The following is a 26,569-nucleotide window of genomic DNA, read 5'->3' as shown; positions in this document are numbered from 1 at the left end:
ATTAATCGGGAGACCACTTACCCAATTGAAATAAGATTACTTGTTCAACAAAACCGTAAGGCGAGAAGAACCTAGCATAGAACGCGACATCCAGCGGATAAAACCAAATGGAATCATATTAGTAAAATTTTACGAGAGAAAATCAACGAAATGAAAAACTAAACATTCAAATCTTATCTGAGTGGCTTATCCGCAACGGATGATACAGATTACTCTCTGTGGAAAGCTACAAGACGCATTAAAAGACCTCGTGAACATGTTCCACCTATCCGTAAGGTAGACGGTACTTGGGCACGCAGTGAGAATGATAAAGGCCGAAGTATACGCTCAACATCTTGAGAGTGTATTTCAATCAAATAATATCGCTTCTGAACTTGATATGATACAATGTCAACCGCTCAATGGAACAAGAGAAAAAATACGGTTTTTTACTCCTCTAGAAGTTTCCTATGAAATTGATAACAACATCAACCCAAAAAAAGGCACCTGGTTTCGATGAGATCAGTCCGCGAATACTTAAAGAGCTACCGAAGAAAGCGATAATCCTTTTAACACATATATACAACGCAATCCTACGACTAGAAAGTTTTCCTAAGCAATGGAAAAAGGCACAAGTGATCATGCTACTGAAACCCGGTAAGCCACCAGAACGAGCTACCTCATACAGACCGATATCGCTTCTCCCAAGTATGTCGAAACGCTTTGAAAAGCTTCTTCTTAAACGTGTAAAACCGCTTATAGAAGAAAGGCACCTCATACCAGATCATCAGTATGGGTTTCGGAACAAACATTCTACTATTGATCAAGTTCATCGTGTCACAAACGTAATAAGCAAGGCGTTGGAAGAAAACAAATATTGCTGCGGAGTATTTCTAGACGTAGCCCAAGCCTTTGATAAGGTTTGGCATAAAGGACTACTAATAAAACTACGAGAACAACTACCACATACCCGGTGCGCACTTATAGAATCTTATCTGACTGAAAGACAGTTTCGAGTTATGCACGAAGAAGCAATAATAAACTGGAAAAACATATCTGCCGGAGTACCCCAAGGTAGTGTACTAGGACCTACTCTTTATCTGCTATATACAGCTGACATCCCAACCAATAGTGACTCAATGACCTCTATGTTTGCTGACGATACTGCAATTTTAGCAACAAGTATTGATCACGAGACTGCGACTGAAAACGTACAAACCTCAATCGATCGTATATCTAACTGGACAAAGCGATGGAAAATCAAGATAAATAGTGATAAGTCGGTACATGTGAATTATACTCTACGTAAAACCGAAAATCTCCAAGTGTCGCTGGATCACATGACAATCCCACAAAAAGATTCAGCCAAATACTTGGGTATGCACCTTGATTCTCGCCTTAATTGGAAACATCATGTCCGACAGAAAAAATTGCAAATAAAAGAAAAAATGCGCAAGCTATACTGGCTAGTTGGTAGACATTCCACACTAGACCTGGCAAACAAACGGCTTCTGTATGTAGCTATTATCAAACCGATCTGGACTTATGGCATACAACTGTGGGGCTGTGCCAGCAAATTCAACATCGAAATCATTCAACGCTGTCAGAATATTTCTCTTCGTACCATTGTCGCAGCATACCGGTTCGACAGGAATGAAATCAACCATCGAGACTTGAATATACCATCCATCGAGGACGAAATTTAAAAGTTTGTCAACAAACATGTGAAAAAACTTGAATTGCACCCAAATGCAACTACTAAACAACTTCTTCACAACTCGCAAGACATTAGGCGCCTCAAACGCCTGAAGCCATACGACTTAGTTTAATTAACTTAGGCTAAGAAAAGGGGCTATCTCATTGGAGGTACAACCTCAAACATATTCTTGTATAATATATATATGTATATATAAGTAATTATTATTTATAAAGACTTTTGGTCGTTTAAATAAAGATGCCATAGGCAGTTAAAAAAAAAAAAAGGTTGGTCACAACTAGGTATTGCCAAGAAAAAGTAGAAATGTAATATTTTGCCAAAGGATTGAGAGCATTTTCCCAGGCATTTCTGATGTTTGCCTGTAACATGAATATGATTTTACTATATGAATGTACAACGGATGACATTGAATTTCTCCTAAATTGTTGTACTTATTTTGGTGAAATTATTTGTGTACGTTTGAGTAGGTTCTTCAGAATGGCTTAGAATTACAATTGGACTAGGTATTCAGGCAGGTGCAACCTTACATAGAAAATTGCTCAAAAAGGAAATTTATGATAAACTTATTTATTTATAAATGGATGCTAATGGTTACTCGGTTAGGTTAGCTTATATAGATGAGATAGATGCATCAAATCATTGCGTTTATTTTTTTTAATAAAGAAATTACATCTTACTACCAAATGAGTATAACATGTATGTTTGTAGCTTAAGTAAATACTCAAAAACTACTTGTATTTTATTTTTAATAAATACCTTCTGGTGAATACGTTCTTTATAGCTTTCAGATCGGTTTATGGAGATTCCCGTTGGTTTTAATTTAGGACAATGAGACCTAAAATATAAAGTTTTATATAATGTCTAACATTTGGTCATGGAAAATATTAAAACTTACATTTCTTCAATTGTACTTGTATCACCTCTTTCAGATTTGAAACTATCATCAGTTTTAAAATGAAAACTACTGCTACTTAAGCTCGTTCGATCTGCATGCAACAACATTTTAATTAATTTAAATAAAAACTTAATATTCATATACGAATTGCACTTATTTATTTATAAATTTTTGAACGAATAAATAAAAGTAATTGATGTTATGAGAGCATGTAATTGAATCATTACCGGAATCTTTTTCAGGAAGTGCTCCAACTATATCACCAGAATCTTCAGATTGTCTCTTTGATTTTTCAACTTCAAACAAATTTAAATAAAATGAATTAATTAATATGTTAAATTGACCGAACAAATTTATTACTTTGAACAAAGTTCAAACCAGGTTTTCTTCGAGTTTCGCGTTCAGGTCTTATTTTATCCATGAGTTTACTAATACGATCATTGGCTTTATCTTTTTTCACTATTGGACCAGGACAGTTTTCATCCAAAACTTTTACACAGACACGATGAATATTTAAAATACAATCTAAAAATAAAATAGAATTATTTATTTTAAGGCTTTTTTAAATTTAAATTTTATGATATTAAATTATTAACATACTTGTGCATTGATAACCTTGTGGTCCAATTCCCCAAATAATTAATTGACAATGATTGCAATAAGTTACAGTGAAATACTGATGGGCAACAAAATGATGTCCTTTGTTAGTAAACTGTAAATATAATTAATTTTACAATCATCATTCGAAAAGTGGATAAAATGTTATTACTTTTCGACATTTTCCTATAAGTTTAGCTTTTAAAGATTTTTCTTTAGAAACAAATGTAGGGCAGCGATCTAAAAGAGAACTAAATTGAGCTCCTCGAAGCCCAAATATTTTACTCATAACTGTAGCTAGTGCAGCTGCCATAGTAAACCTTCGATCATCTACAATCTCTTTGTCCATATCCTCTCTAAAAAATAACATAATATTAAAATAATGACACAAAAGTAATATGAGAAATGCTTACATAAATGGTTCCATATTAGGAACAAGGATCATTTCAATTATTTTTAATTCTTTTACTTTATCATTAATACTGTCATCAAGTTGAGAATCAGGTGGGCCAAACAGAGTGCCTAAACCGGCTGTTCGTCTATGACGAAAATCACTCAACTGTTCATTTAACTCTTCTTTGGCTTTGGTTCGAGCTTTCCAAAACACCTGAAATAATGATTTTTTGAAAGAAATGAATATTTAATTAACTTAAGTTTGTATTAAACTTACTTTACGTAAAATTTCTTCACGATCTGAATCCTTTTGTAAAATGTCATCTATTTCACGAACAAGATTCTCTTCAATATTATTCAGTCTCAATGGCTATAAATAAATAATAATTTAATTACTTATTTTCAGTACAAATAGAAGTAAAAATATTATAAAACATACGGCGCAAGGCACTAGAAAACTGGAATGGATTTCATATGCCCATTTTTTCATTTCTTTGGCATTGCCTTCTTTAAATAAATTTGTAACTAAATAGAATAACTGAAATCATAAAATTTTAAAAATAAAATTGTTTTCTGGAAGTGACTAAGATTTTAAGTATACATACTAAAGCTGAGGGATCACTATTTGATATAACATAGTTTAAAAATACTGCTAGATGTGCATTATGTTCTACTAATTTAGTAAAACTTTTAAATGGTCCATGCTCTTCTAAATGGCTCTGGAAAAAGAATAGATCAATTACTTAAATGTATTAATACTAATATAGAAATAATTTTTTTTTTTATAGTTTTCAAAAAAATTACAGATTCTTGATCAGAAATTTCGTCATCTTCCATTGAAATGATTGGAGTTTGAGTTAATTTTGGATCTGAAGAATCAACTGAACAACGATCACTATATTTATTCTAAAAAAATTTTACATATTCATATACAATAACCTATTGTACAAATATTATTTTTTTAACTAATAATATTACCATATCTATGTGTGGTTTATCACATGGGTTGGCCACATCAGGAGATCTATTAGGAGAATTATGACGAGGTGGTGATACTACATCCCAAGCTAATCCACCCTTGGAATGTTTTACAAAATGTAAATCATTGAAGGATTCGGATAAACTCAACTTTTTACTACCTGTAATTATTAACATTAATTATGACATCAAGTCTGTGAACAAAAATACATCTAAGAAGAAAATGCAATGGAAAAATTAAATAATTTCAAATATAATATTTTTAGTATTGGATAATTCAACATCATATCAATGCAATTTATAGGAAATGGACATGACACAGTGCTAGATATTAAATACTGGTATTGATGCAAAAGAAAGTTTTTTTAAATATACCAACTAGTGTTAATTTAATGTTTAAATTTGCTTTCTATATTAACTATGAATAAATAAATTCAATAATTTAATATTATTGATGCTATATAGAGTTTGCAACTGTTCACAATTTTTATTTTCATTTAATATCTATTTAGATAGTTCAAGTACTAACCTAATGGTTTACCTTCACTAAGTTGATCAGGATTTGACTTTGTACGTTGATGACACAATGAAAGGTTAGGAGAATCCTAAAAGAAATATTAATTGTTAAATGCAATGGAAATATACATACACAAATAAAATAATAATTATATTATAATCATACAAGAATCATTATGATAAATAAAAATTGATCGATTAAGAGTTCAAGAAATTAAAACCCATATACCTAAGAAGAAATTCACTAATATTAAAAATCTACATACATTAATAATATAAGTGATTAATCTTACAAAAATCACATTTCAAATAGAGCATAACACTACAAACATCACATTTTTATAAAATCATCATGCAATAATACAATTTTAAAACAAACTTATTTATATTTAAGTACCTACCTCCAATGGTTTCACAAGCATAACTTGTGTTAGAGAAAAAACAAAACATAGTTAATAATTTCTTACCTAACATGGTATGGAATTGGGTATAACTTTTAGGTGTAAATGATTAGAATATTATAGAGAAAAAAATATTAATATAGCGGTTATTTTATTTAATTCAACCATACAACCATTTTAGTGTATTAACTTGATAATAGTGCTCTTTAATCTGTTTTAATAATAATATTTTATTTTTAGTATTGCATTATATAATGTTGTATATTTTTTATCTACATATTAAATATATTCTGCCATACACAAGAATGTGTTTTTATTATTTCCTACTTTGATTTTTGCCAATTAATATTGAATAGTTTATGCAGATAGAACTACTTTTAAACTGGGGTATTATTACGGAAATCAGTGAATGATATAAGTCACCAGAAATTGCAATTTTAAGTTAGACAGTGTATATTTTTACTATATTTTAAATATAATTGTTGACTTTAAATAACCACACTTTTGAAGTCTTTATTTAGTACGTCTGTTAAGGATTGTATGATTCAAAGTAAATAAAATAAATTTAGAAACACGTAAATTAAACAATATAATATGGGAATATTTTATGCATAATAGGCTATTAATTGTCTTAAACAATTATCGCGTACTTACAGTTTGACTATTGTTAACACCAGTGATATGTGAATTATTCGACTGCTTATCACTAATCAAAGGGGCCGTTGGATTTCTAGGAGGTAGTGGTGGTGGGTTTCTTGGTGGTAGTGGAGGAGGTTGAAGTGAAGATGCTTGTGCAACAATATTACAAAGCTGTCAACATAATAAATATGCATACGATCGTGTTAAACAAAAAAAAAAGTACAAAACACTTAGAATTGGAAATAGGGTATTAAAGGTGTAAAAATATAATAATAGTTTGGGATGTAAAGGAGAAGGATTAATATCAAAATAAAAAGGTTTCTTAAGCAAGTGCTAATATCAATGTAAACTAAATTATATAGAATGCAGATATGTACATTTAGTTATACTTCTAGAGCCACCAACTCAACAGACATCATATTGTGCTTAAGAAATAGTGTTAAACATAAACATCTTATATTTTTTTAATTAAATTAAGTAAAAATGGCTAAAATATTCAAAAAAATTTTATGTTTTATTGCTAACTCGGTTAGGTAATTGTAGATCAATTTTAACGTTAATAGTTGGATATTCTTTTTTATTGCATTTATTCAATTAACTGTAATAGTTGTGTATAATTAAATAAAAATACAAACAAGAGGTGGGTGAAAATCAACAAATATGATCTTAAATCAAATTTATGCTGAACCAATTTTTTTTTTTTTGAAGTGAGCATTACGATTTCATTACGATTGAAGTTTGGATTAACAAGGGAATTTCAAACTGATTGTCCGAGTCTGGTTTTTTAAAACTAGGTTAGACTTTCAAACTAGAACTAAAAACCTAAATGAAGTTTGATGTTTTAAAACTCTAGAAGTTTGACCCACCTCTAGTATGAAGAGCAATAAAATATCACCTTTAAATTTATGTTTATCCACACATTTCAATGGCACTGGAAGTGTTAAATCAAAACTGACAAACATTTTTTATAAACAGTTAGATAAACTTATGTTTGTAAAAAATGTTAGTACTTACAATAATTTAAACACATTATATGATCATAAAAACACAAACCAAAGACTAAAATTACTATACACTTCAAACTACAATATGTATCATAATCGCAAATTCTAGACAACATAAAAATATTCACATTTAGGTATAATTATTATAAAATTCAACATTCAAGTTCTTAATTATCGAAAATCTGCAAATATACTAAATACTAAATTAATAGTCAACACCAATAATTTAATATTTTAATTTTCTATAAAAATAGATCATGCGACTTTGTATTTAAGTATAATAACAGTCCCATTATATTACACATAATTATAAGAAAACAATTATTGTACACTACCGGTATTTCATTGAACGTAGTTAACTGGTCTTGCAATGTTTTAACTCGACGTTCAGCGCCATTCAATTCTCTTTTCAATTTATAGTTATCACCACTGGATACATCTGATGACGATCTATGAAGTTCTTTTTTTAATACCTCCACATACCTCTGTTCTTTTTCTAACATTAATCTAAATGTTTGCCATCGTTCTAGTTCAACATGCCTCATTTGTTCCACCTTGAAACATTTAAAAAACAATCTAAATAACTAATTTTTAGAATTTCATTGTTAAAAAAGTTTTTCTATAATTGAAATATTATCACTTATAATATTAGGATTAAATTATTATTTTATAAAAAAATTAGTTTTCTGAATGTATATTAACTATTATTGGTTTATCATAACTAAAATAAACTTATAAATTTTAATTTTAAACAAATTTATGTAATATTAAGAAATTTATAATATCACTTTTATCATTAAATATTATATAATATCAATGAAATTTGAATGTAAAATATTTTAAAACAGTATACTATTTTAGATTTCTAAAAATAAAATTTGGTATAAAGAATCTTAGTGTCTTGAAATTTTACCAAATTAAATGCATTAAAATTGTTATTCATTTAAATTAAAATATGTATAATTAAATAATCAAACATCATAATGTATAGAGATTGATGTTAGAAGAATTTTTCAGCAATGTGTATTATTTTCACATTAATAAATCGATATTGTTTTTTAAGACTTAGAACTAGTTATTAAAATAATTATTTTCATTAAAATTGTACCAGATGAAAACTTTAAACATTTATCATTCAAACACAACTAATAAACAAAATAATATATTTATGCTTCAAATAAATAATTTGGCTTAAAATACATACATCAACAGGTTGAGGTCCTGTAATTCGATCACGAGCAGGAGCTGAATGATGGTGATGCAAAGGTCTGGATGGTGTTACAGAAGAACACGGTGTTATTGGAGATACAGTAGAAGAATTCATTGTTGGTAAAGGCAAAGGGGGTAATGTTAAATTAGGATTTGATGAATTTACAAACAAAGGCCTTTGTTGAACTGTTAATTCGACTTGGGTAGAAGCTAAAAATATGGTTCATAAAATTGTTATACATTGACGTTACATGAATTTAAAAAGTATACATACATTTTATGAGTTCAACCACTTCTGTGTGTGTAGAGTGTGTTACATTAACACCATTCACTTTAATAATTTTATCACCACTATGTAAACCTGCTTTTTCTGCAGCTCCACTTTGTTTGACAGATTGCACAAATACCGGATTATCTCCAGACACTTTCATGCCATATCCTCTTTCATCTTTAACTACTAAAACAGTTAATGTAGTTGTAGATGGTAAATTTGACGGAGTATCTAGAGCCTCTGCAATCAAGGGTTGAGGAAGTAAATGTTCAGCTGGCCTGTAAGATATAGAATACACTGTTACACTTAATGAATTCAAATCTCAACATTTTTAATTACTGTAATATAGATTTAATATAGGTATGAAAGAAAGATGAAAAAAAAAATGTTAAATAGGTAAATAGATGCATGATGCATAACTATTTATTTATATTTAATATCCATTTTTACATTAACTTGAAATAATATGATTTTTTTTCTCCATAGAATTGATTTATTTGAACTTAATTAGTTTGTATATGCAAAATTATACAGTTTAATATAATATTCAAAGAAAACCAGGGTATATAGGGAATCTATGTATTTCTTAGAAAACATTTTAAGAAAATACTAATATAGGTTGGAGGTACATTATACATATAATCTATAACTTTAGATCCAATCAAATTAATAATACCTATAGTTTAATTAAAAGCTATTAAATATTCTAAACAAAAATGTTTTATCAAAAGTTACCAAATTATTTACGATGAAAACATATACAACAGAGCACGCAACAACATCAACACACAAAATAATTAATTTAGCATGTATATGTAAAATCAAATTAATATTTCAAAATGATACTAACTTGGCAATAAGTATGTAATTTTATCTAACAAAACACAATGATTATTGTTAAAAGTTCTATAGATATTGAGAAAATAATACTCAATAGTAGTAATTTTGTAGAAGATAAATTGTTATCAGTATTTACTTATTAAATACATTTTATATAAACATTTACTTATACATATTTAGATACTTAATTAATTTAGCATGATAATTAGAACTGAAGGTCAGTTAAAACATACAAATGTACAATAGGTAACTAGGTATACTATTTTTATTGCCATTTTATTATTCCTGTATTAATTGTAAATTAATTTTATTTCACAGTAGATTTTAATTTTCTCCAACTTTGACACACTATATTAAAAATATTTATTTTTTCTAATTTCCAAATGAATACCATTAAATCTATAAAACTCAAATTTTCTTTTGAATTTTTTGAATTTCAAATGTTTAAGATTCTATTAGATCAAGGATTCTTAGGATTCCCAACCTTTTTTACTTGACGGCACACTTGATCAATTTAAAAATGTTTATGGCACACTTAAATAAATAAACAATAATGAATAATAAATGTCATAATAATATACTGTTTTTATTAAATGATACAAATTTATATTTGCATATGTAGCACACACAATAAGACAAATATACTAGACCGCACACCCAAATAATTTCAAGGCATACTTTTGCACCGCAGCACGGCAGTTGGGAATCCCTGTATTAGATATACATTTAAAAAAATATGAAAACACTTCATTAACATTAAAATTATTGATATTTAATGCTTTAATACTTAAAAATACCACATAATACCTAGATCTACAAATTTATTGAAATTAAGTAAATACATTTATAGGAAAAATATTACACATGCACATGCACCTTTTCAAACTTCAAAGGCTACTAAGGTAGGAACACAAATAGGGTAATAAAAAAAAAATTTAAAACATTACCATTCATGACTTATTTTAGCCAGAGTCCATCTAAATGCATTGATATAACCTACATAACATTTTTTAAATTAATAATTGTTATTAAGTAAGTGTTGATTAAGTTTATCAAACGTAAGTCATCAAATGAACATTTTACCAAAAGTTTTTTCAATTCTCAATATAAGAGATAATTTATATTAGTATGATTTAATTGTATACCATTTTTAACTAACATAACTATTTACAATTATAATATTAATCATATTTAATTTCATGAACTATCAAATATAATATTATATTATAACTCATGATATTTGTATTATCTGCTTTAATTCACAGACATTGAAATAAAAAACATGATTTAATACCTGTATCTAATTATAATTGTTATTAATAAATTTCAAAAAATTGGCTATACTCAAAAGAGAAGACACAAGGTGGCAACTGGTTTTTGTCTGACAATTTATAAAATTCCCTACTTAATATTTGCTTAGTGTATAAACACTATAAACATTAGCGCCTTCAGTGCACCTTTGCCGTGTCAAAAACCATTGCAAGTATCAATGCAAGTGGAATATTGGGATTCATATTGTATCGACTGTCATTTCAATGTGCACAGAAAATGTGTATTCTCTTATTAAACAGAATATATATATATATATATATATATTATATATATATCAATTTTAAAAATCAAATAGGAATGATTAAAGTTTTTTTTTTGTCATAAGAAAATGAAAAGTAATAATCTTGTGAATAATTTTACAGAAAAAAAAAAAAATTATAATACTATAGCTAGGTAGATACTAATTATATTAATTATAATATATAGTTAAGGGCCTAGGAAATAAAAAGAATTCACATTTGATAAAATTAATAGAAATAGATTACAGATTTTTAAAATTTTGTAGTTTTGTCTTTGAGTACCTATATGCTAGTTTGGATGAGAATGAAAAATTGAGATAACACTAATAACTCACAGAAAAGTTTATTTTGCATATTTGAGAAATTAAGAGATATTTCTTAAATTGTGGGAAATAAATATTGTTATTATTTCTATTATTGTTTTAGGTGCCATATTTAAGGTTTTAGTACCATTAATCATTTGATAATAACCATGTGTATTATGACCTGAAGAGTCTCTATATGCAGCCAGGTTAAATTCTCTTAATATAAACTAAATTACCAAATTTGAGACTAATTCTATCACTTGTTTCAACCAATTATTTAAAATCCGTTTACATAAAAATAATATAAATAGGGATTAACCTCTGGTCTACTTAATGTTAGGTAAAACCTTGACTGTACTAGAATCCTGAGCACGCTACTGATGGTAAGTGAACTAACTGGAACTACCTCTTTCCCTTAGGGAAATTAAATATTTGCTCACATACATCAACCTCCCCCTTCCTGACAATATCCTAAATACGCCACCGATCAAAGCATTATTTTTATGTTTACATGTTCGTAATTTTAATATTGCATATTATTAACCCTTTGAAGAATAATTTTGTTTAAAAATATTTTAAAAAAAATTAGAATAGGCAACAGTGACATATACATTATTCTACCAGAAATGTTTTTTTGTTTTGTTTTACTATATTACATACATGAGTATATACACTTAATTAGGACATATTCATCTGTCATATCTAAAAATTAGACTTTAATATACCTTGCTCCTAACTGTAAATATTTTTATTTTTTTATTTTTCAATCTTAATTTGCTCTCTGAGTAGCTATATATTTTCAATTTCCTTCTCAATAGTTTAAAGAACATTTTGATGTTTATTGATTAATTTTATAAGGAAAATATAAGTACTTAGATTTTTTTAGGGCATTTTAGCATTATATTTGTACTTTTTTTAAGTATATAAATTTGAACCCTAATTACAAATGGTTAGTTTACTAATTATTAATTACAGTTTTTGTTGTGGCATGTTCTGTGGGGGGGGGGGGAGTTTTGTTTTTTGTTTATGGTGTAGTAACAAGCTCTCCCCCTTATATTTATATCTTATAAAGGTAAAGATTCATCATAAATCGTGAAGTACACATATTTATCATAACAAAATATAAATAGAGTGTACAACATACCTATAAAGACAATACTATGTCTATGTGTGTACGTAAGAATGTCATCACACTCATCACTCATCAGAACTGTACATGGTTATAACTATGGAAACTAGAATAGGTAAGCAGATCTAACTCAGCTTCTGATATTGTCTTAAAATGGGTCACGCAATATAAAACAATCTTTCAAGAAGACAAGTGTCCATGGATATGGTGTATCGGATAGTATTAGTTTCAGAATAATTACTATGAATAACAATATATAGGTATAAAATAAGTAGATATAGTGTTAACGGTTGGTATAGTTAAATAATTTAAACAATAAAAAAAATATTATGAAATATACACATATTATTAAAATTTATGAATGCATAATAATAAGAGCTATACCAGTGGCGTACGCAGAATTCTTTAATGGGGGGGGTTACCATATTTTATATACATATATAAAAAAAAAAAAATGTTTAAACAATTGTATTCTTCTTATATTTAAAGACATGCACATTAAAATTTTTTAAAAATGTATATTTTATGGACTAAAAACACTAACCTATTAAGTTATAACTTAATATTAATTCGTCTCGATGATTTTGATAATTCATCTAGTACTGCGTCTGTTGAGATTTCAATATCCCGATGAATATTTAGCATTGCTAATCCGTTTAAGTGAGATTCTCCGGTTGTATTTCGTAGATAGGTTTTGAGACGACGAAGAGTCGAAAAAGTCCTTTCTGGTGTGGCCGTCGTTACTGGTAGAGTAACAAGAATAACTAAAAGTTTTCGTATAATTGGAAATATTTTTTCATCACATACAAGTAAAGCTGAATGGGCATTTTTAAGATTGTCATTCATTTGGCTTACATAATTCCACCATAATCTAAGTTCTCCGATACTTTGTTCTTCACTGCAGTTAACGATTTTTTCATAACGACGTACTAAATGTACAATGTCAGTCTCAAATTGTTTTTTGAATTCTAAATTATTTATTTTTGATGGCAAGAGACAGTGAAAACTTGACAAAATTTGTTTATGATCTAACAAACGTTTTTGAATTTGGGTAGTAAAAAAATCTAAAAATGGAATGAATATTGAAACACGAAAATATACTTCAGGTGAATCTGTTTCAATATTACTACGGTGTACTTGCCTGCCAACTTTTCGTGGAATTTTAACATCAACATCCCAATCAGAACATATTTTTTGAACATCATTGAAAATATAATTAAATTCTTTTTCACTATCATTACGCATTTTAATTAACATTTCTTCAATGTTTGTTGCGAGAATCATTGCAGTTGATAAGTCTAGATTTTCTGTTTGTAATAAACGACTCAAGGGAGAAGTTATACCAAAGATCTTGGCAGTAGTACGGAGGGATATCTGGAATTCAACATTCTGAATTGCGGATAATAGTTGTAAAGCTGTAGAACAAGTAGTTTTGTCTTGCCACGAAGAAATGGTTTCAAGAGAAATTGTAACAGCATTTTGTAGTTCTAAGAAAATTAAAACTGATTCATGTCGTTGAATCCATCTTGTGGGGCATAGATTTTTAAGTCTAGTGGCTTTTGTATTTGTTTCTATACTTGCAATTTTACTTAAAAGAACTTGTTGTCGTTTAGGAGTATTAAAAAAATTGTATACAGAACTAAGTACACCCATACAATTCCGAATACTTTGAAGGTCACAAGCGTCAGAAATAGCCAAGTTTAAACTATGAGAGGCACAGTGGACATAAATAGCCATATCATTATTTTTTCTAACATATGCTTGTACACCATTAAAACGACCACTCATAGCCGCAGCCCCGTCATATCCCTGTCCAACCATAAAAGAACAATCTATTCCAAGATTTATTAGATTATCTAATAAAGTTTGAGCGAGGCTTTCTCCCGTTAAGCTAGTTACTGGAACAAATTTTAAAAAATCTTCACGTAATTTTAAAGTATTGGTTTCTAGATATCGAACACATAAAGAGAATTGCTCTTTACATGAAATATCAGCTGTTTCGTCTGCTAATATAGAAAATACCCCAGCAACTTTTATCTTTGAAACAATTGAATTAACCATTATATTATTACAGCAATCGATAATTTCATTTTGGATTCTGGGACTAATATATGTTGCATTAAGTGATGATGTAGATATATGTTTTTTTAAATTTATATCCCCACTTTGAATTCTTAATCGTAATAAGGCACGAAAATTTCCGTCGTTTTCAATAGGTTCTTTAAAATCAAGTAATCCAGAATCTCTGTGCCCCCGAAGAGAAATATTTTGTCGTCCACAAAATATTATAGTTTCAATTATGGGCGACAATTTTGAACGGTTATCTTGTATTTGTTGTTTTAAAGCAGAATCTAGTTGCAAATCTATCGAAATTTGTTTTTTTTCAGTAATAGCTAATCTATTCTGAGCACGAAGAACAGCCATTTTATGATACTCGGTTATTTCATGATTGCGGAAAATTTCTACAGCATCTTTCCATTTTGAAAAAGGAATTTTTACGAGAGATTTAAGTGAAACACTTCCTACACCGCCATGGTGCAAAGAAAAAAATACACAATATTTACAATAAGCTCCGTCCGTTGTTTTTGAATAAGCTAACCACTCCCATCGAGAAAACCAGTTAAATTGAAATTTTAAATTTCGTTTTCCACTAGTAGGAAATTGATAAGATTTATCTGGGTACCATAATGTTTTAAAAATAGATAATTTCGACTCATCTGACGTATGTGTTTGTTTAAAATAATTAGCAATATCATTATCATTCATACTTAGTTTACTAACCGGGCTTTTTTCTTTATTGTTTTCAACGGGTGTTACAGAATTTGAATTATTAGATTCGTCTTCGTCTTCACTCGTTTCCTTTTTTTTTTTGAAAAACATCGTTAGAGTGGTGTTATTTAATTTTCTTTTCTTATCACTCATATTGAAAAATAAATAAAAAAAATGAATTACGTTTAAAATAATAAATCAATAAATTACGTTTAAAATATTAAATAATTGTATAAATACAAAAATATTGAACACAGAACGACTCGTTCTGAACGAGAGTTCAAAATAAAATGAAATTGAGCCAGTATTCTGAGTATTCACGTTGCAGATTAGTGTAATCGACTAGTACCTTATCGTCGATCGGTTATTTGTAGAATAGTTTAGATGGTATATAATATTTATTATTATGTCAAATCGCATGATTCAAAGTAGATAGCAACGATATTACGATTACAAAATATTATCTATTATACACATTACACGCACACGTATATCTGTGTATGAAGTTAGTACTTTGCTCATAAGCAACCACGACCCATGTAATAAATTAATGTAACATGGAATGACAGTAATTATTTTTCGACAAAAATAATTACTAACGCGTTATCGGGGCCAGACTAGACCGATATACGGAACCTTTTAAAACCACCGGTAAGTGACCGACCGACAAACCGCATAATATGATCCTAGCCTAAATATAATATTCCATAAAAAAAATCATTATTCGTATTTTACTTGGGGGGGGTTAAACCCCTAAAACCCCCCCCGTCGGTACGCCACTGAGCTATACAATTTAAAAAGGGTCCTCCAGGCATGCATAGCAGGCCTTTGGCTGTTTAATTTTGTGACTCATAACGGGAGATATTTTCATATGGTTGGCCACATGAGCTTGATCACCTTATTTTAGACTTCATGGTTTGTATTAAATAACCATGGTTCTGTGATAGCAATTAATAGTATAAGTAAAGTTATTAATTTGATGTCCATAATTCTATCAGTTAATTCAAACTTATATTTAAAAAAAATCCTTTAACAAACTATTATTATTTTAGAATGCCATAATCTTCATAGTTAGGCAATAAAATTATTTGTTTATTTAAAATTAATTTTCAAAAATAAAAATTGTTGTTGATATAAAAAATCAGTTGTTTTAATAGATCTTGAAATAATTATATCATTTTGATTTTATTAAAATAAAGGATTCAGATGTGTATTAAAAACTACAAGCACAGAGGTATTTAGACTTAAAAGTTGCAATGGAAAATTGCAACATCTTTGTAAGTAAAAAGTAAATACAATAAAATATGTTTAAAATCTATTAATTTAAATTCCCCAATTATACCTTCAACCATGTTCAGCATATTTATTTATTTTTAGTATTCAGTAGGTTAGGTGAATGAAAAAGAGGTCAACACATCAATTTTGTAGTTTTTATTAGTTCTAACTTGGAAACCTTTACAAATTATGTTCTAACAATCCTTTCCTTTACAAGTATACAAAATAAAATAATATCCAAATTAGATATCTATTATGTATGTAATTCATTATTCATCTTAAAAAAATATAAAATAAAAATGTATTGTATTGCATCTTTTTCAGTGGCATACGTATCTTATGAATGAGGAGAGCATGAAAATTTAGTTGATACTTTTGGGAAATCAAGATTGGAAATGAGATTGGAAATTATCAGTACTTTTTAAAATAATCGGGAAAAACAAAAGTACATAAATGAAAATTTGTTAAAATTGTTTGGTAACCTTGGTTAAACGGTTTTTGCCTGGATTGTATTAGATTAACATCATGTCAATGACGAGAAAAAACCTCTTATTTGAAAAGCGCAGTTTTCAGGAAACACAAAAATGTCTTAAATAAAAAAATCACAAGGGAGTTATTTCATTAATGTATAATTGAAGGATTTTTCTACGATGGAGATAGGCACCAAAGCCTCAAAATCATAAATGTTAACAACAATAAGTTTTTATTCTAAAAATGCTAATAAAAAAATTATTTGATTGGGCGAAGGGAGACTTCAGCACCTTAGTACCCATCCTATGTAAGCCACTGACCATACTTAATAGTCATATGAAAATGGTTCCACAATTTAGAGTCAATCCATTCAATTTAGATTTGCATAAAATGTGTTAATTTCCTCTTTTAATTAATAATAAATTATTTATTTTACATAATGTATCTTTCCTCGTATTTTTCATTTCCTATATTTATGACAGCCTTAGGTTGATATCATCTTAACTGTTTTTTTTATAAAATTATTGACACTGTTCCACAAACCTTCTTTTTTAACAAACTTGATCATATTGGTATAACATTTAATGTTTTTGTTCTGTTTATACATATCTACCATATAATTTGTTAAGTTAAGGGGATTGGAAGTGGTGATTTTCTGTCTTTGTCTAACACACGTGGAACATACAATACACCTGATAAAAATTAAAGAGCTTCTAGTTGCTCGATTTAAAATATGTAAAGATTTTTGAATTGGTATACAAGTTAACTTTGCATCGGTTGAAGCATATTTTTAATATATTTAATAAAAAAATTGACAAATTTATAAAATTTAAAATATTTATTCTTATCAAAATATTGCTACAATCGAAAAAGTGCTTCGACCGATGCAAAATAAACTTGTATACCAATTAACACATCTTCACATATTTTAAATTGAACAACTAGAAGTACCTTAATTTTTGTTAGGCGTAGTGTATGTCTCACGTGTGTTAGACAAAGACAGAAAATCACCGCTTCCAATCCCCTTAAATGGTATTTCTTCAAAATTGGTTGCTGTCACTTTTGAAGTACCACAAGTGGAACATTTGAGTCCTCTCTTGTTTTGCCTGTATGTGATCTCAGTTATCTCAAAAAATCTCATTATCTTCTCTATGTCTATAAATATTCTACAAAATTGATACACTTTCATCAGATGAACTTAATCAATTTATAATTTTTGTGTCCAATTTTGGTCTTTCTTTTATTGTTAGCAATATTAGTGTTATATCTTTCTTTAGAAACACTTCCTCTACGAGCTTAACAACTCTAAGTTACAAAGGGTATCAATTGTAAAAGATCTTAGTAGTTATTACTCATACACTCTCACTTTTATCCATCACAGTGATGTTATAATGGGTCATGTTCTAAAGGTTTAGGTTTTATTAAACGTAATACTAAGCTCTTGTTTTTATTTGTTGTCGGGTTTGTTGTATTTTTCCCTTGTTCGATCCATACTAGAGAAAGGGGTTATTGTCTGACACCCTCATATTGCTAAATATCAATTACGTCTTGAGAGCGTCCAACATATATTTTTATTATACGCAACTTTTATTTTTTAAATACCTACATTCACAGCAACACAACTATTCCGATATTAGCCATGATCTAAATATACTTTCTTTGTATTGACACGTTATTATAATTAAATGATATTCAGGTCATTTATGCACTTCTTAATAATTTTATAAATGTACCAGAACTTCTTTCTTAAGTTTTATTTAAAGAATCCTCTTACAATGTTTGTAATCATACTCCTTTAAATATTCTTACTCATTCCAATTCTTTCAGCCACAATCACTCCATGCATAAAATGCTCAGGTCTACCCTTCTAGTTTAACCTAACCTTTGCTCTTAAATTGTTTTTAGTTTATTTACTGTTAAACTCGTATTGTTTCATAGTTTATATTGTATAGTATTGCACTAGGTAGTATCGTGTTAAATTATCGTTAAAACTTTTGTGAAAGTCAGTTGGCGTTATTCTTAAAGTAAAATAAATAGATAAATATAACAATATTTAAAAGCAAAGTAAAAGCAATTTGTATAATTATTAAGTTATTATAATTTTAAATTTTGGTTTGGACTGAACCAATTGAGTTAAACCTCATATATTTTTTTTTCAATCCAAAACCTTTACTATTGTATATTATTAGTAACAATATTCATTAAAATGTGTAAAAAATAACCGCATCAATATCAATATACTTATTAAGTAAAATAAATTAGAATAATATACCATAACCACATTATTATTATTTAATGATAAATTAATAAATATACTAATCCTAAAAATAAAAATCATTTGATGATAAATCCTAAATTCATAATAATACTATAATAGTTTAATAATGTACCTACCCTTCACTGTATTAAATATTTATTGGATAATATAGATACCTAATATATAATTTCAGCAAATCCATATAATTTTTTAAGTAAACTTTAACTATATTAGGCATTAAACAAAATTAATCTGTATCATATAAAAATAAATAAATATTAGTTATCTGTTACTCAAAACTAAACATTAATTTGACACCAATCGACTGCTAGCCAGAAATTTAATGTGATGAATTCTAAGTTATTTTTAGAAAACAACAAATGGATTTAATTGTTTACATACAATGTAAACTTTGTATTTTTTTCAACAAATCTCATTTGTAGCCCAAGTTGTTTACCATATCCCATAAGTAGCCTACATTATTGACTATTAGTAAAGAATTTTTTTCACCTAAATAATTAATAAATATGGTGAATACCTTCTTTACGTATTCATATTCCATTAGATATTTTCATAAAATATCCTTATTTCTTACATGTTATATACCCAATATTTTTTTGTTATTTATAATCCTTTAAATAACATAGGTACAACAATCATTCAATAGTTGATATTACTGAATATTACTCGAGATATTACTTAATTTGATTTTTATTTATGGTAGGTACCTACAAATTATAATGGATAAGTAGTTCAATCAATTGGTAAAAATAATATTTGACAAAATGCAGGCATTATATTCTATTCTACTTATCAATTACCATAACAAAATTAAAACAAGTGAAGTATAAATAAGGCCCAAGAACAAGTAAAGACAAGAGTAAATTTTAAGAAACATTCAACTAGATTATTAGATAGGTAGGTAATAGAATTTATTGAAAACAATTGTTATTTTATATTATAATTTATTAACAAAAATAGTTGAGTTATTAAAAGCGTCTATTTAAATAGTCTTTTATTTATTTTCAAAACGTTTAGATAGGTGCATCTTAACAACTTAAATTAATATTTTAAAATATCATGTCATATTTTGTTATAGACAGATGTAAAATAATATTTTTAACTTCTACCTACTGGGTGCAATAATTTAATTAGTTCGGTACCTACCTAAATTAAATTGATTGTTATCACGGCAAGGTATACTTGTGCTATTTTAGGGGTTTATTTAATTAAAAATAATAATTATCTTTATTAAAATATTAAATAAGGGTAAAAGGTAAAATTTAGAAATACTGTCAAAAGGAATGTACCTATATAGATAAAATTAAAATAGGCATGTAGGTTATCATACTAGTTTTACCCAAATAATTTTTCATAATCATAAAAGATAATACTTGGAACAAAAACGAAAAGCAAGAAAATATGTGAGCTCTTGATTGAAATCTACGCGTTCCAAATAGATTTTTGGGTTTTGGTTTAATCACCTCAATTTTAAAAAATAAAGTAAACAAAAGAGAAGAGAATAATATAAATTAACACTCTAATACTGCAAAAATGACACTTGTTCATATGTAAATATATAAAACTTGTAAACAGGATGTGCTGTGAAATGTATGATGAAAGAAAGCCAAACAGATAAGCAGATGGTTTACTATGTCGACCTTGAAAGCCAAGGAACACAAGTGGGCAACTGGCTGGTGTTTGTTGGCAACAGAACTCAGGCAACGGACAAACCTTTAGACTCGAAGCACCGTTGTTACGGTGCTAGACGGTGAAAAAAATTAAAATTAAACGGCGAGTGGAGGACTCATGGTATGTGGCTAGGGCCGTCGTCGAGTGGACGACAACGAAAACGATGGTGACATTATAGATAGCGACAATAAAGCCGGACGTAACAGCAACACAGCATTAATAATAAAATATATTATATTATACGGCGGCGAAGAGACGACAGTCGCGACACATACCTTTCGTTAGACGTGTGGACCGCCGCAGCCGAATGGTCCATGGCGGCTGTTCAAGACGACGGTGCACCCTCGAGGTGGTGGTGGCCAAGTGGTATGGCGGCTACGACGACGGCGACGGCGACGATCGGCCGGCGGATCATGTCGATCATGACGTCTACATGTCGACCGTCTTCGCATCGGTGTCTCGACGGAGTCTGTGGCTGTTTTCACGGGTCACTACTGCATCCGGCGGAAAAGCGGACTGCGCGATTATTTTGGCATCCGGTCCGTGAATGTGTGCAAGAGCGACTATACGTGTGTGTATGCGCGCGCGCGCTCGCGTGTATGTGTGTACTTGTCAGTTACGTCCCCGTGTAAGTGCGTATGCAGGCGAGCGAGCGTGTGTGTGTATGTGCGCGAAGTGAGCAAGTGTGTGTGTGTGACGCGTGCGAGCGAGATGCTCACGAAACGCGCGACGGACGACGTCGAATCCGATTCGGTAGGGTCGGTGTAGCGGGAGGTGGACGGGGGAAACGCGTCCAGAAAGAAAATCGGGAAAAAAATCAACAAGTAACCGTCTGGCGCGCGCAACACACACACGACCGATTATTATTATTATTATTAATATTATCGGTCCTGTCTATTATCACCGAGTCCGCGGACGGACGTAAACAACAACAAGATCGACGACGAGATTGGATTTTATCGTCGACGACGTGTCCGAGGACCGCACCGCACCAGAGGAATTTTATTCGCGATTTTACCGAGAGGCGAAAAAAACGAAGTGAATAGTAGTAGTTATAAAACGTTCATACGAGTTAAACGTCGACATACACGGCCACCGCTCACGCTCGTGCTGCCGCTGCCTGCTTGTGGCTTGTGCTGTCGCTGTTGCGCGCCGGGGATGGAACGTGCCCAAACACAGCAGACGACGGCGGTTGCGGCCGAACACTGCGCCGACGGCCGATCCCCACCACGGCAGCCGTCGACGGCTACAACAACGATGCGAGTACGCCACTACGGCGTCGGTTGCGGTGACGGTGGTGTGGAGCGCGGGGTACCAGCCACTACTCCGTAAACCTACATAATATTCACCGCCGCCGCCGTCACCGTTTGAGCATGTGTGTGTGTGTGTGTGTGCGTGTGTGTGATACGACGTCGCCCGCCGCGCAATTATAATTTATCGTCGTCGTCGTCGTCGTCGTTGCCACTCGCCGCCACCGCTGCACCAGCACCGGCACCGACCGTCGTGTCCGCACCACCTGCGGACCTGACCGTCGTCGTTGCTGCTCCGACGGCGACGTATCGGGCGCTGGTGTCTGAGTGTGTGTGCATGCATGCGCGCGCGCACACAACAATAATAACAATATTATTATTATTGTGATGATTGGGAAATATTTTACGCGGGTTTTTGCTCGTATCGTTTGTTCAATTGTTCTTGACAACGTGTTCGTTCGGTTTTGTCGACGAAATTAAAAAAAAAAAAAAAATTATAATTATTTTGTGTGGCGACATATTATTTATGTACATCATATTATTATTGTTATTAATTCTTTTACACGTAACGCATTCGAATCTGTATATTATAATATGATACACAATAACGTGGGCACCACCTGCTGGCTAGGTGCAGCGTATTTGGCCGGCACACAAGTACACTAGCAATCAACGAGGCGGCCACGGCTGGCAATAGTGGCAATGTCACTGATAACGCGTGCTACCGTACAATATTAAAACGGAAGAAAAACGCGCGACGAAATAATCACTGTTATGAATTTATGATTATTCTTCGTTGGAGATAAAAATAAGATTTCTGGTCTAATCGAAAACCGTGTTGCTCGGTTTAGACTGTTTAGTCGGTTTATGTGTTAGCGCTCGTCTGTACTCAATGAGATCTGTAATGTTTACACCGTTCATTAAGAGCACTGTCAGTCTCCATTTCTAAGCATTTATTTTTATGATGTTTGGATGTATCATGTATATAATATTATATTAAAATATAAACATTTGTAATTTATTTTTCCATCGTACACTCATACATTAGGTTAAACTATAGAATCTTAATTATTATGATATCAACCCATTTTACATTTACCTCTCATGTCCTCATCGGTCACCGTAAGCATCATGAAGAATCATGAACAGTGGTGTAATATAATTTAGTACAATTTAAAATAATAAAAAAATTATTTTTACTAATATCATATCATACTTATACCTAAAATTGTCATTTGTTATTCCTATAATAACCCAATATTTGATGCTTTTATAATATCGCTATAAATTATAATAATAACTTTTGAGGAACCATCAACCTTGTAATACATTTTTGAGATTTTTTACCTATTATAAAACGAAAAAAAGTTTAAAATGTCAAATGTTCATAGATAGCTCAAAACATATCTAGAAAATCCTTACTTCGATGTTTATTAGGGATAGATTAAAGCCTCTATAATTTTGTTATGATTTAAAAAGAAATTATTAAATTATAACAAAATTGGATTTGTGAAAAATTAATTTTGTCAGAGCCTGATTTATCAAACATATGACCCAGGGTAAAATAAAAAAATGGGCCATATATGCATATTATTTAATATATAAATTGGATCATGTGTGATATATAAATATATTGCATAGTCGTTAGTCACCGGTGGGCCCAGGACAATTAATGTCTATTTTTTCCATGCGTAGCGTAAATATGGCCCTGGATGTTGTTACATATATTTATGTTTTTTTATTTAGTTGTTCTTTAGTATTTTGAAAAGACGTACTGAAATTATCAACTTTTATCCCTCAAATAACCATTTAAATCCAATTTGTTACCAGAAACTAGTAAGTAGTAACCCACCCATAATACCGTAATACATCATTGTAAAACCATTATATTTATTCAGTGCTCCACTCAGAATCTTTAAATCTCGTAACCCCCGAAATACTTCCTTGTATATATATTTAGAAAATAATTTACTTAGACCTAACATCGCTTAACTGGTAATTGCATATTTTACTCAATTGCACACTGCACAAAAATTAATAATTCAAAACTTCGTGCGAACCCCGATAAATGTGGGTACTCAATTATTAATCACTATAATGTCTAGACTTCGACAGACTACAATAAATTGTATTGCCAAGCTAATTTAGGTCACATTATTATATTAAACACTATAGGCAGGGTAGGTAAACCATTCAGTTTTATATATTACTACATTTCAAGCTGTGGTAAATCGTTATTGTCGTTAATAAAATACGAACATTCAAAAATCAATTTTTGTATTTTACCTATATATAACATCATTATAAAGACCACAGTATACCTACCTATATTACTCAAAGTACTGTTTACCTAATCACCTAATCAACTTTTAACTACAATTAGTCATACAATGTAGGTACCTGTCACCTGAGCTTCATGCGGATGTGGATTTTAGAGTTCCGATGAGCAGATTCTCCAAGCCAGCTTCTCATTACTATGTTCCTCGACAAACTAAGGCTGGAACCACCCTATTCATCAAATTATGCGACAAGCAAACGAGAATCCCTTTAGCCTTTAAGGCCTTTATATCTGTGATAAGACTTAAATGTAATATTTATATCAGTTATATTTTTCCTATACATTTAATATATTTTGTACCTTGGACATTACTCCGTAATGCAATTTAAAATAAAATAATTGAAATGTCAAAAAAAACTTTGTGAAAAAACTCCTGTCCTGTTACTTTCATAGTTTCATTTTCATAGGTTAGGTTAACAATATAATATAATATATGTTCTTCTATTTTTTGAAACCGTAGGAATGTAAAAATATTATGATCACTCTAGTATCTTGTACCTAATATTGTACCTAACCTATATAATATGTACATATAGCAACATACAGTGGCGGTCCTACGGAGGGATGGGTGGATCGCCCCCCCCTTGGTTAAATATAAAATTTAAAATTATTACATGAAATACATTTTTTTATGACTTCTATTTTTGAGTACTTAATGTATTTAATGTGAAAAATATTTCACCCCCCCCCCTGGAATTGGTCAAGGACCTCCACTGGCAACATAGCTATTATTATCCTTTAAATAGACGGCAGACGATTGAATTTTCAGAAGATTTCAAGACAACTCATAGGTATATATATCTTTATATCATAGTTAAATTTAGTTTATATACTGAATGGATAAAAGAAAAAATTGCAGCGATAGGTATTCAAAAAAAAATTTCACCTGTTTAAAAATGATTTGCTCATGCTCGAATTTAAGAGGTACTTTAATATTTCTAGATTCATTTCATATTTTATTGTAACATAAGAAAGTAAGTGATTTAATTTATGTATCCTTTAAGATTTAAATTTCTCAATGGTTTTTATTTTACTAATAATATGAAAACTATGCTGTTAACATGTGGTCAATACATAGGTATAATATATATTATAGGGTTCATTTTAACTGAATACCTATTCATTAAATAATCTGTATTGTAACTTAAAATTATATTTGCTGTATTTTTCGTTATTCAAAATTCAACTCTTTATCAGTTTTATTTGTTTTGATGTTATGTATAGGTACCTACTGGCATTCATTATAGACGATACGTACGGCAGGTATATTCCTGAAATCGCGTGACTTGAACTCGAAACTAATTTTTATTGTCTATTCCAATTAGATTATTTTTCCACGCACAAAAAACTCTATAACATTATTAAGTAATTCTTTTATGATTGACGTATAAACGATTTACAAAAAAACCAACACGGCAACACATAAACACTTCGTCTATTGATAAACATTTTAGTTATAGCTATATTATTTTTATAATAGGTAATATAAAAGTCTGTGCGTATTCAATTGTTATATTTGTATTTATAGTCTTTCAATAAATTTCCTTATTACGTTATGTTATTGTAAGGTTGCAAAGAGTCAAAACATTAAAAACTTGAAACGTGTTTTAAACAGTGTTGAGACATCGTGTAAATTCATGGTACGGACAAGGGTGCAAATCCATTAAAATATTAGGTGGGCTAATATTTTTAACATAAATGTGAGAGGGGAGTTTCGATCCCACTACACAACTAAAAAACTGTATATTTTGGGGAACTAATGGGAAATTTGGGAAGGGGTCAAGCCCTATTTCTCGCCTACAATTGCGTCTAAGAATATGGCGAAGGGCTTACCTTCTAGATAAAGATATTTTTTGACTCCAACCCGAGAAAATCTAAATCATTTTCCGTCACGTACCTAGATAAAAATTCAAACACATTTAACTACAATTTTGATTCTTGATATAGATGACATCTCGTCGTATAAACCATACAATTCGTAATTTGTAATGTGTGTGAAATTGTATTTGGGTTAATTCAATCATTTATTCATATTACTATGATAACTATGAAGCCCCTCATATCTATTATAAT

At 29.9% G+C, this 26,569-nt stretch overlaps 2 protein-coding genes across 9 annotated transcripts in view; both read right to left on the bottom strand.

Annotated features, from left to right (window-relative positions):
- Positions 1 to 22,132, bottom strand: part of RhoGEF2 (Rho guanine nucleotide exchange factor 2) — a 30,689-nt gene extending 8,557 nt beyond the window's left edge. Inside the window, exons 1-19 of one of the 8 annotated variants that reach the window (XM_015513269.2) lie at positions 21,184 to 22,114; positions 10,387 to 10,435; positions 8,603 to 8,877; positions 8,324 to 8,538; positions 7,455 to 7,673; positions 6,131 to 6,286; positions 5,089 to 5,164; positions 4,560 to 4,720; positions 4,386 to 4,487; positions 4,187 to 4,300; positions 4,021 to 4,119; positions 3,859 to 3,951; positions 3,602 to 3,795; positions 3,361 to 3,544; positions 3,192 to 3,303; positions 2,952 to 3,116; positions 2,819 to 2,887; positions 2,592 to 2,682; positions 2,453 to 2,531 (exon numbers count right to left, since the gene is read on the bottom strand). In XM_015513269.2, the coding sequence (XP_015368755.2) occupies positions 2,453 to 2,531; positions 2,592 to 2,682; positions 2,819 to 2,887; positions 2,952 to 3,116; positions 3,192 to 3,303; positions 3,361 to 3,544; positions 3,602 to 3,795; positions 3,859 to 3,951; positions 4,021 to 4,119; positions 4,187 to 4,300; positions 4,386 to 4,487; positions 4,560 to 4,720; positions 5,089 to 5,164; positions 6,131 to 6,286; positions 7,455 to 7,673; positions 8,324 to 8,538; positions 8,603 to 8,759 (2,286 nt within the window). In that variant the 5' untranslated portion in view covers positions 8,760 to 8,877; positions 10,387 to 10,435; positions 21,184 to 22,114. Of the gene's footprint in view, positions 1 to 2,452; positions 2,532 to 2,591; positions 2,683 to 2,818; positions 2,888 to 2,951; positions 3,117 to 3,191; positions 3,304 to 3,360; positions 3,545 to 3,601; positions 3,796 to 3,858; positions 3,952 to 4,020; positions 4,120 to 4,186; positions 4,301 to 4,385; positions 4,488 to 4,559; positions 4,721 to 5,088; positions 5,165 to 6,130; positions 6,287 to 7,454; positions 7,674 to 8,323; positions 8,539 to 8,602; positions 8,878 to 10,386; positions 10,436 to 21,183 lie in introns of all 8 variants that reach the window. The other 7 variants (XR_016190083.1, XM_015513267.2, XM_015513265.2 and 4 more) reach the window with 7 other exon arrangements.
- LOC149060606 (zinc finger MYM-type protein 1-like) lies at positions 13,046 to 16,231 on the bottom strand. The gene is made up of 2 exons (XM_089217449.1): positions 13,300 to 16,231; positions 13,046 to 13,208 (listed from the first exon to the last, which is right to left on the bottom strand). Exons 1-2 carry the CDS (start codon positions 15,364 to 15,366, stop codon positions 13,185 to 13,187), a joined length of 2,091 nt encoding a protein of 696 aa, XP_089073575.1. The 5' UTR covers positions 15,367 to 16,231; the 3' UTR covers positions 13,046 to 13,184.
- Positions 22,133 to 26,569: the final 4,437 nt, after the last annotated feature.

This window comes from Diuraphis noxia, unplaced genomic scaffold (assembly GCF_037042655.1).
Source record: "Diuraphis noxia isolate RWA-SAM2 unplaced genomic scaffold, SU_Dnox_SAM2 contig0001, whole genome shotgun sequence".
NCBI lineage: Eukaryota > Metazoa > Arthropoda > Insecta > Hemiptera > Aphididae > Diuraphis > Diuraphis noxia.
Note: the sequence above shows the minus strand (reverse complement) of the source record. Positions and strands in the feature narration are given on the sequence as shown.

What these genes read in the sequence shown, in the direction of transcription:
- LOC149060606 (XM_089217449.1), bottom strand. Translation starts at nt 15,366, where the DNA reads ATGAGTGATAAGAAAAGAAAATTAAATAACACCACTCTAACGATGTTT. An exon ending in TTAGATTATGGTGGAATTAT is followed by an intron (nt 13,209 to 13,299) that starts GTAAGCCAAATG and finishes GAAAACTTTTAG; the next exon opens with TTATTCTTGTTACTCTACCA.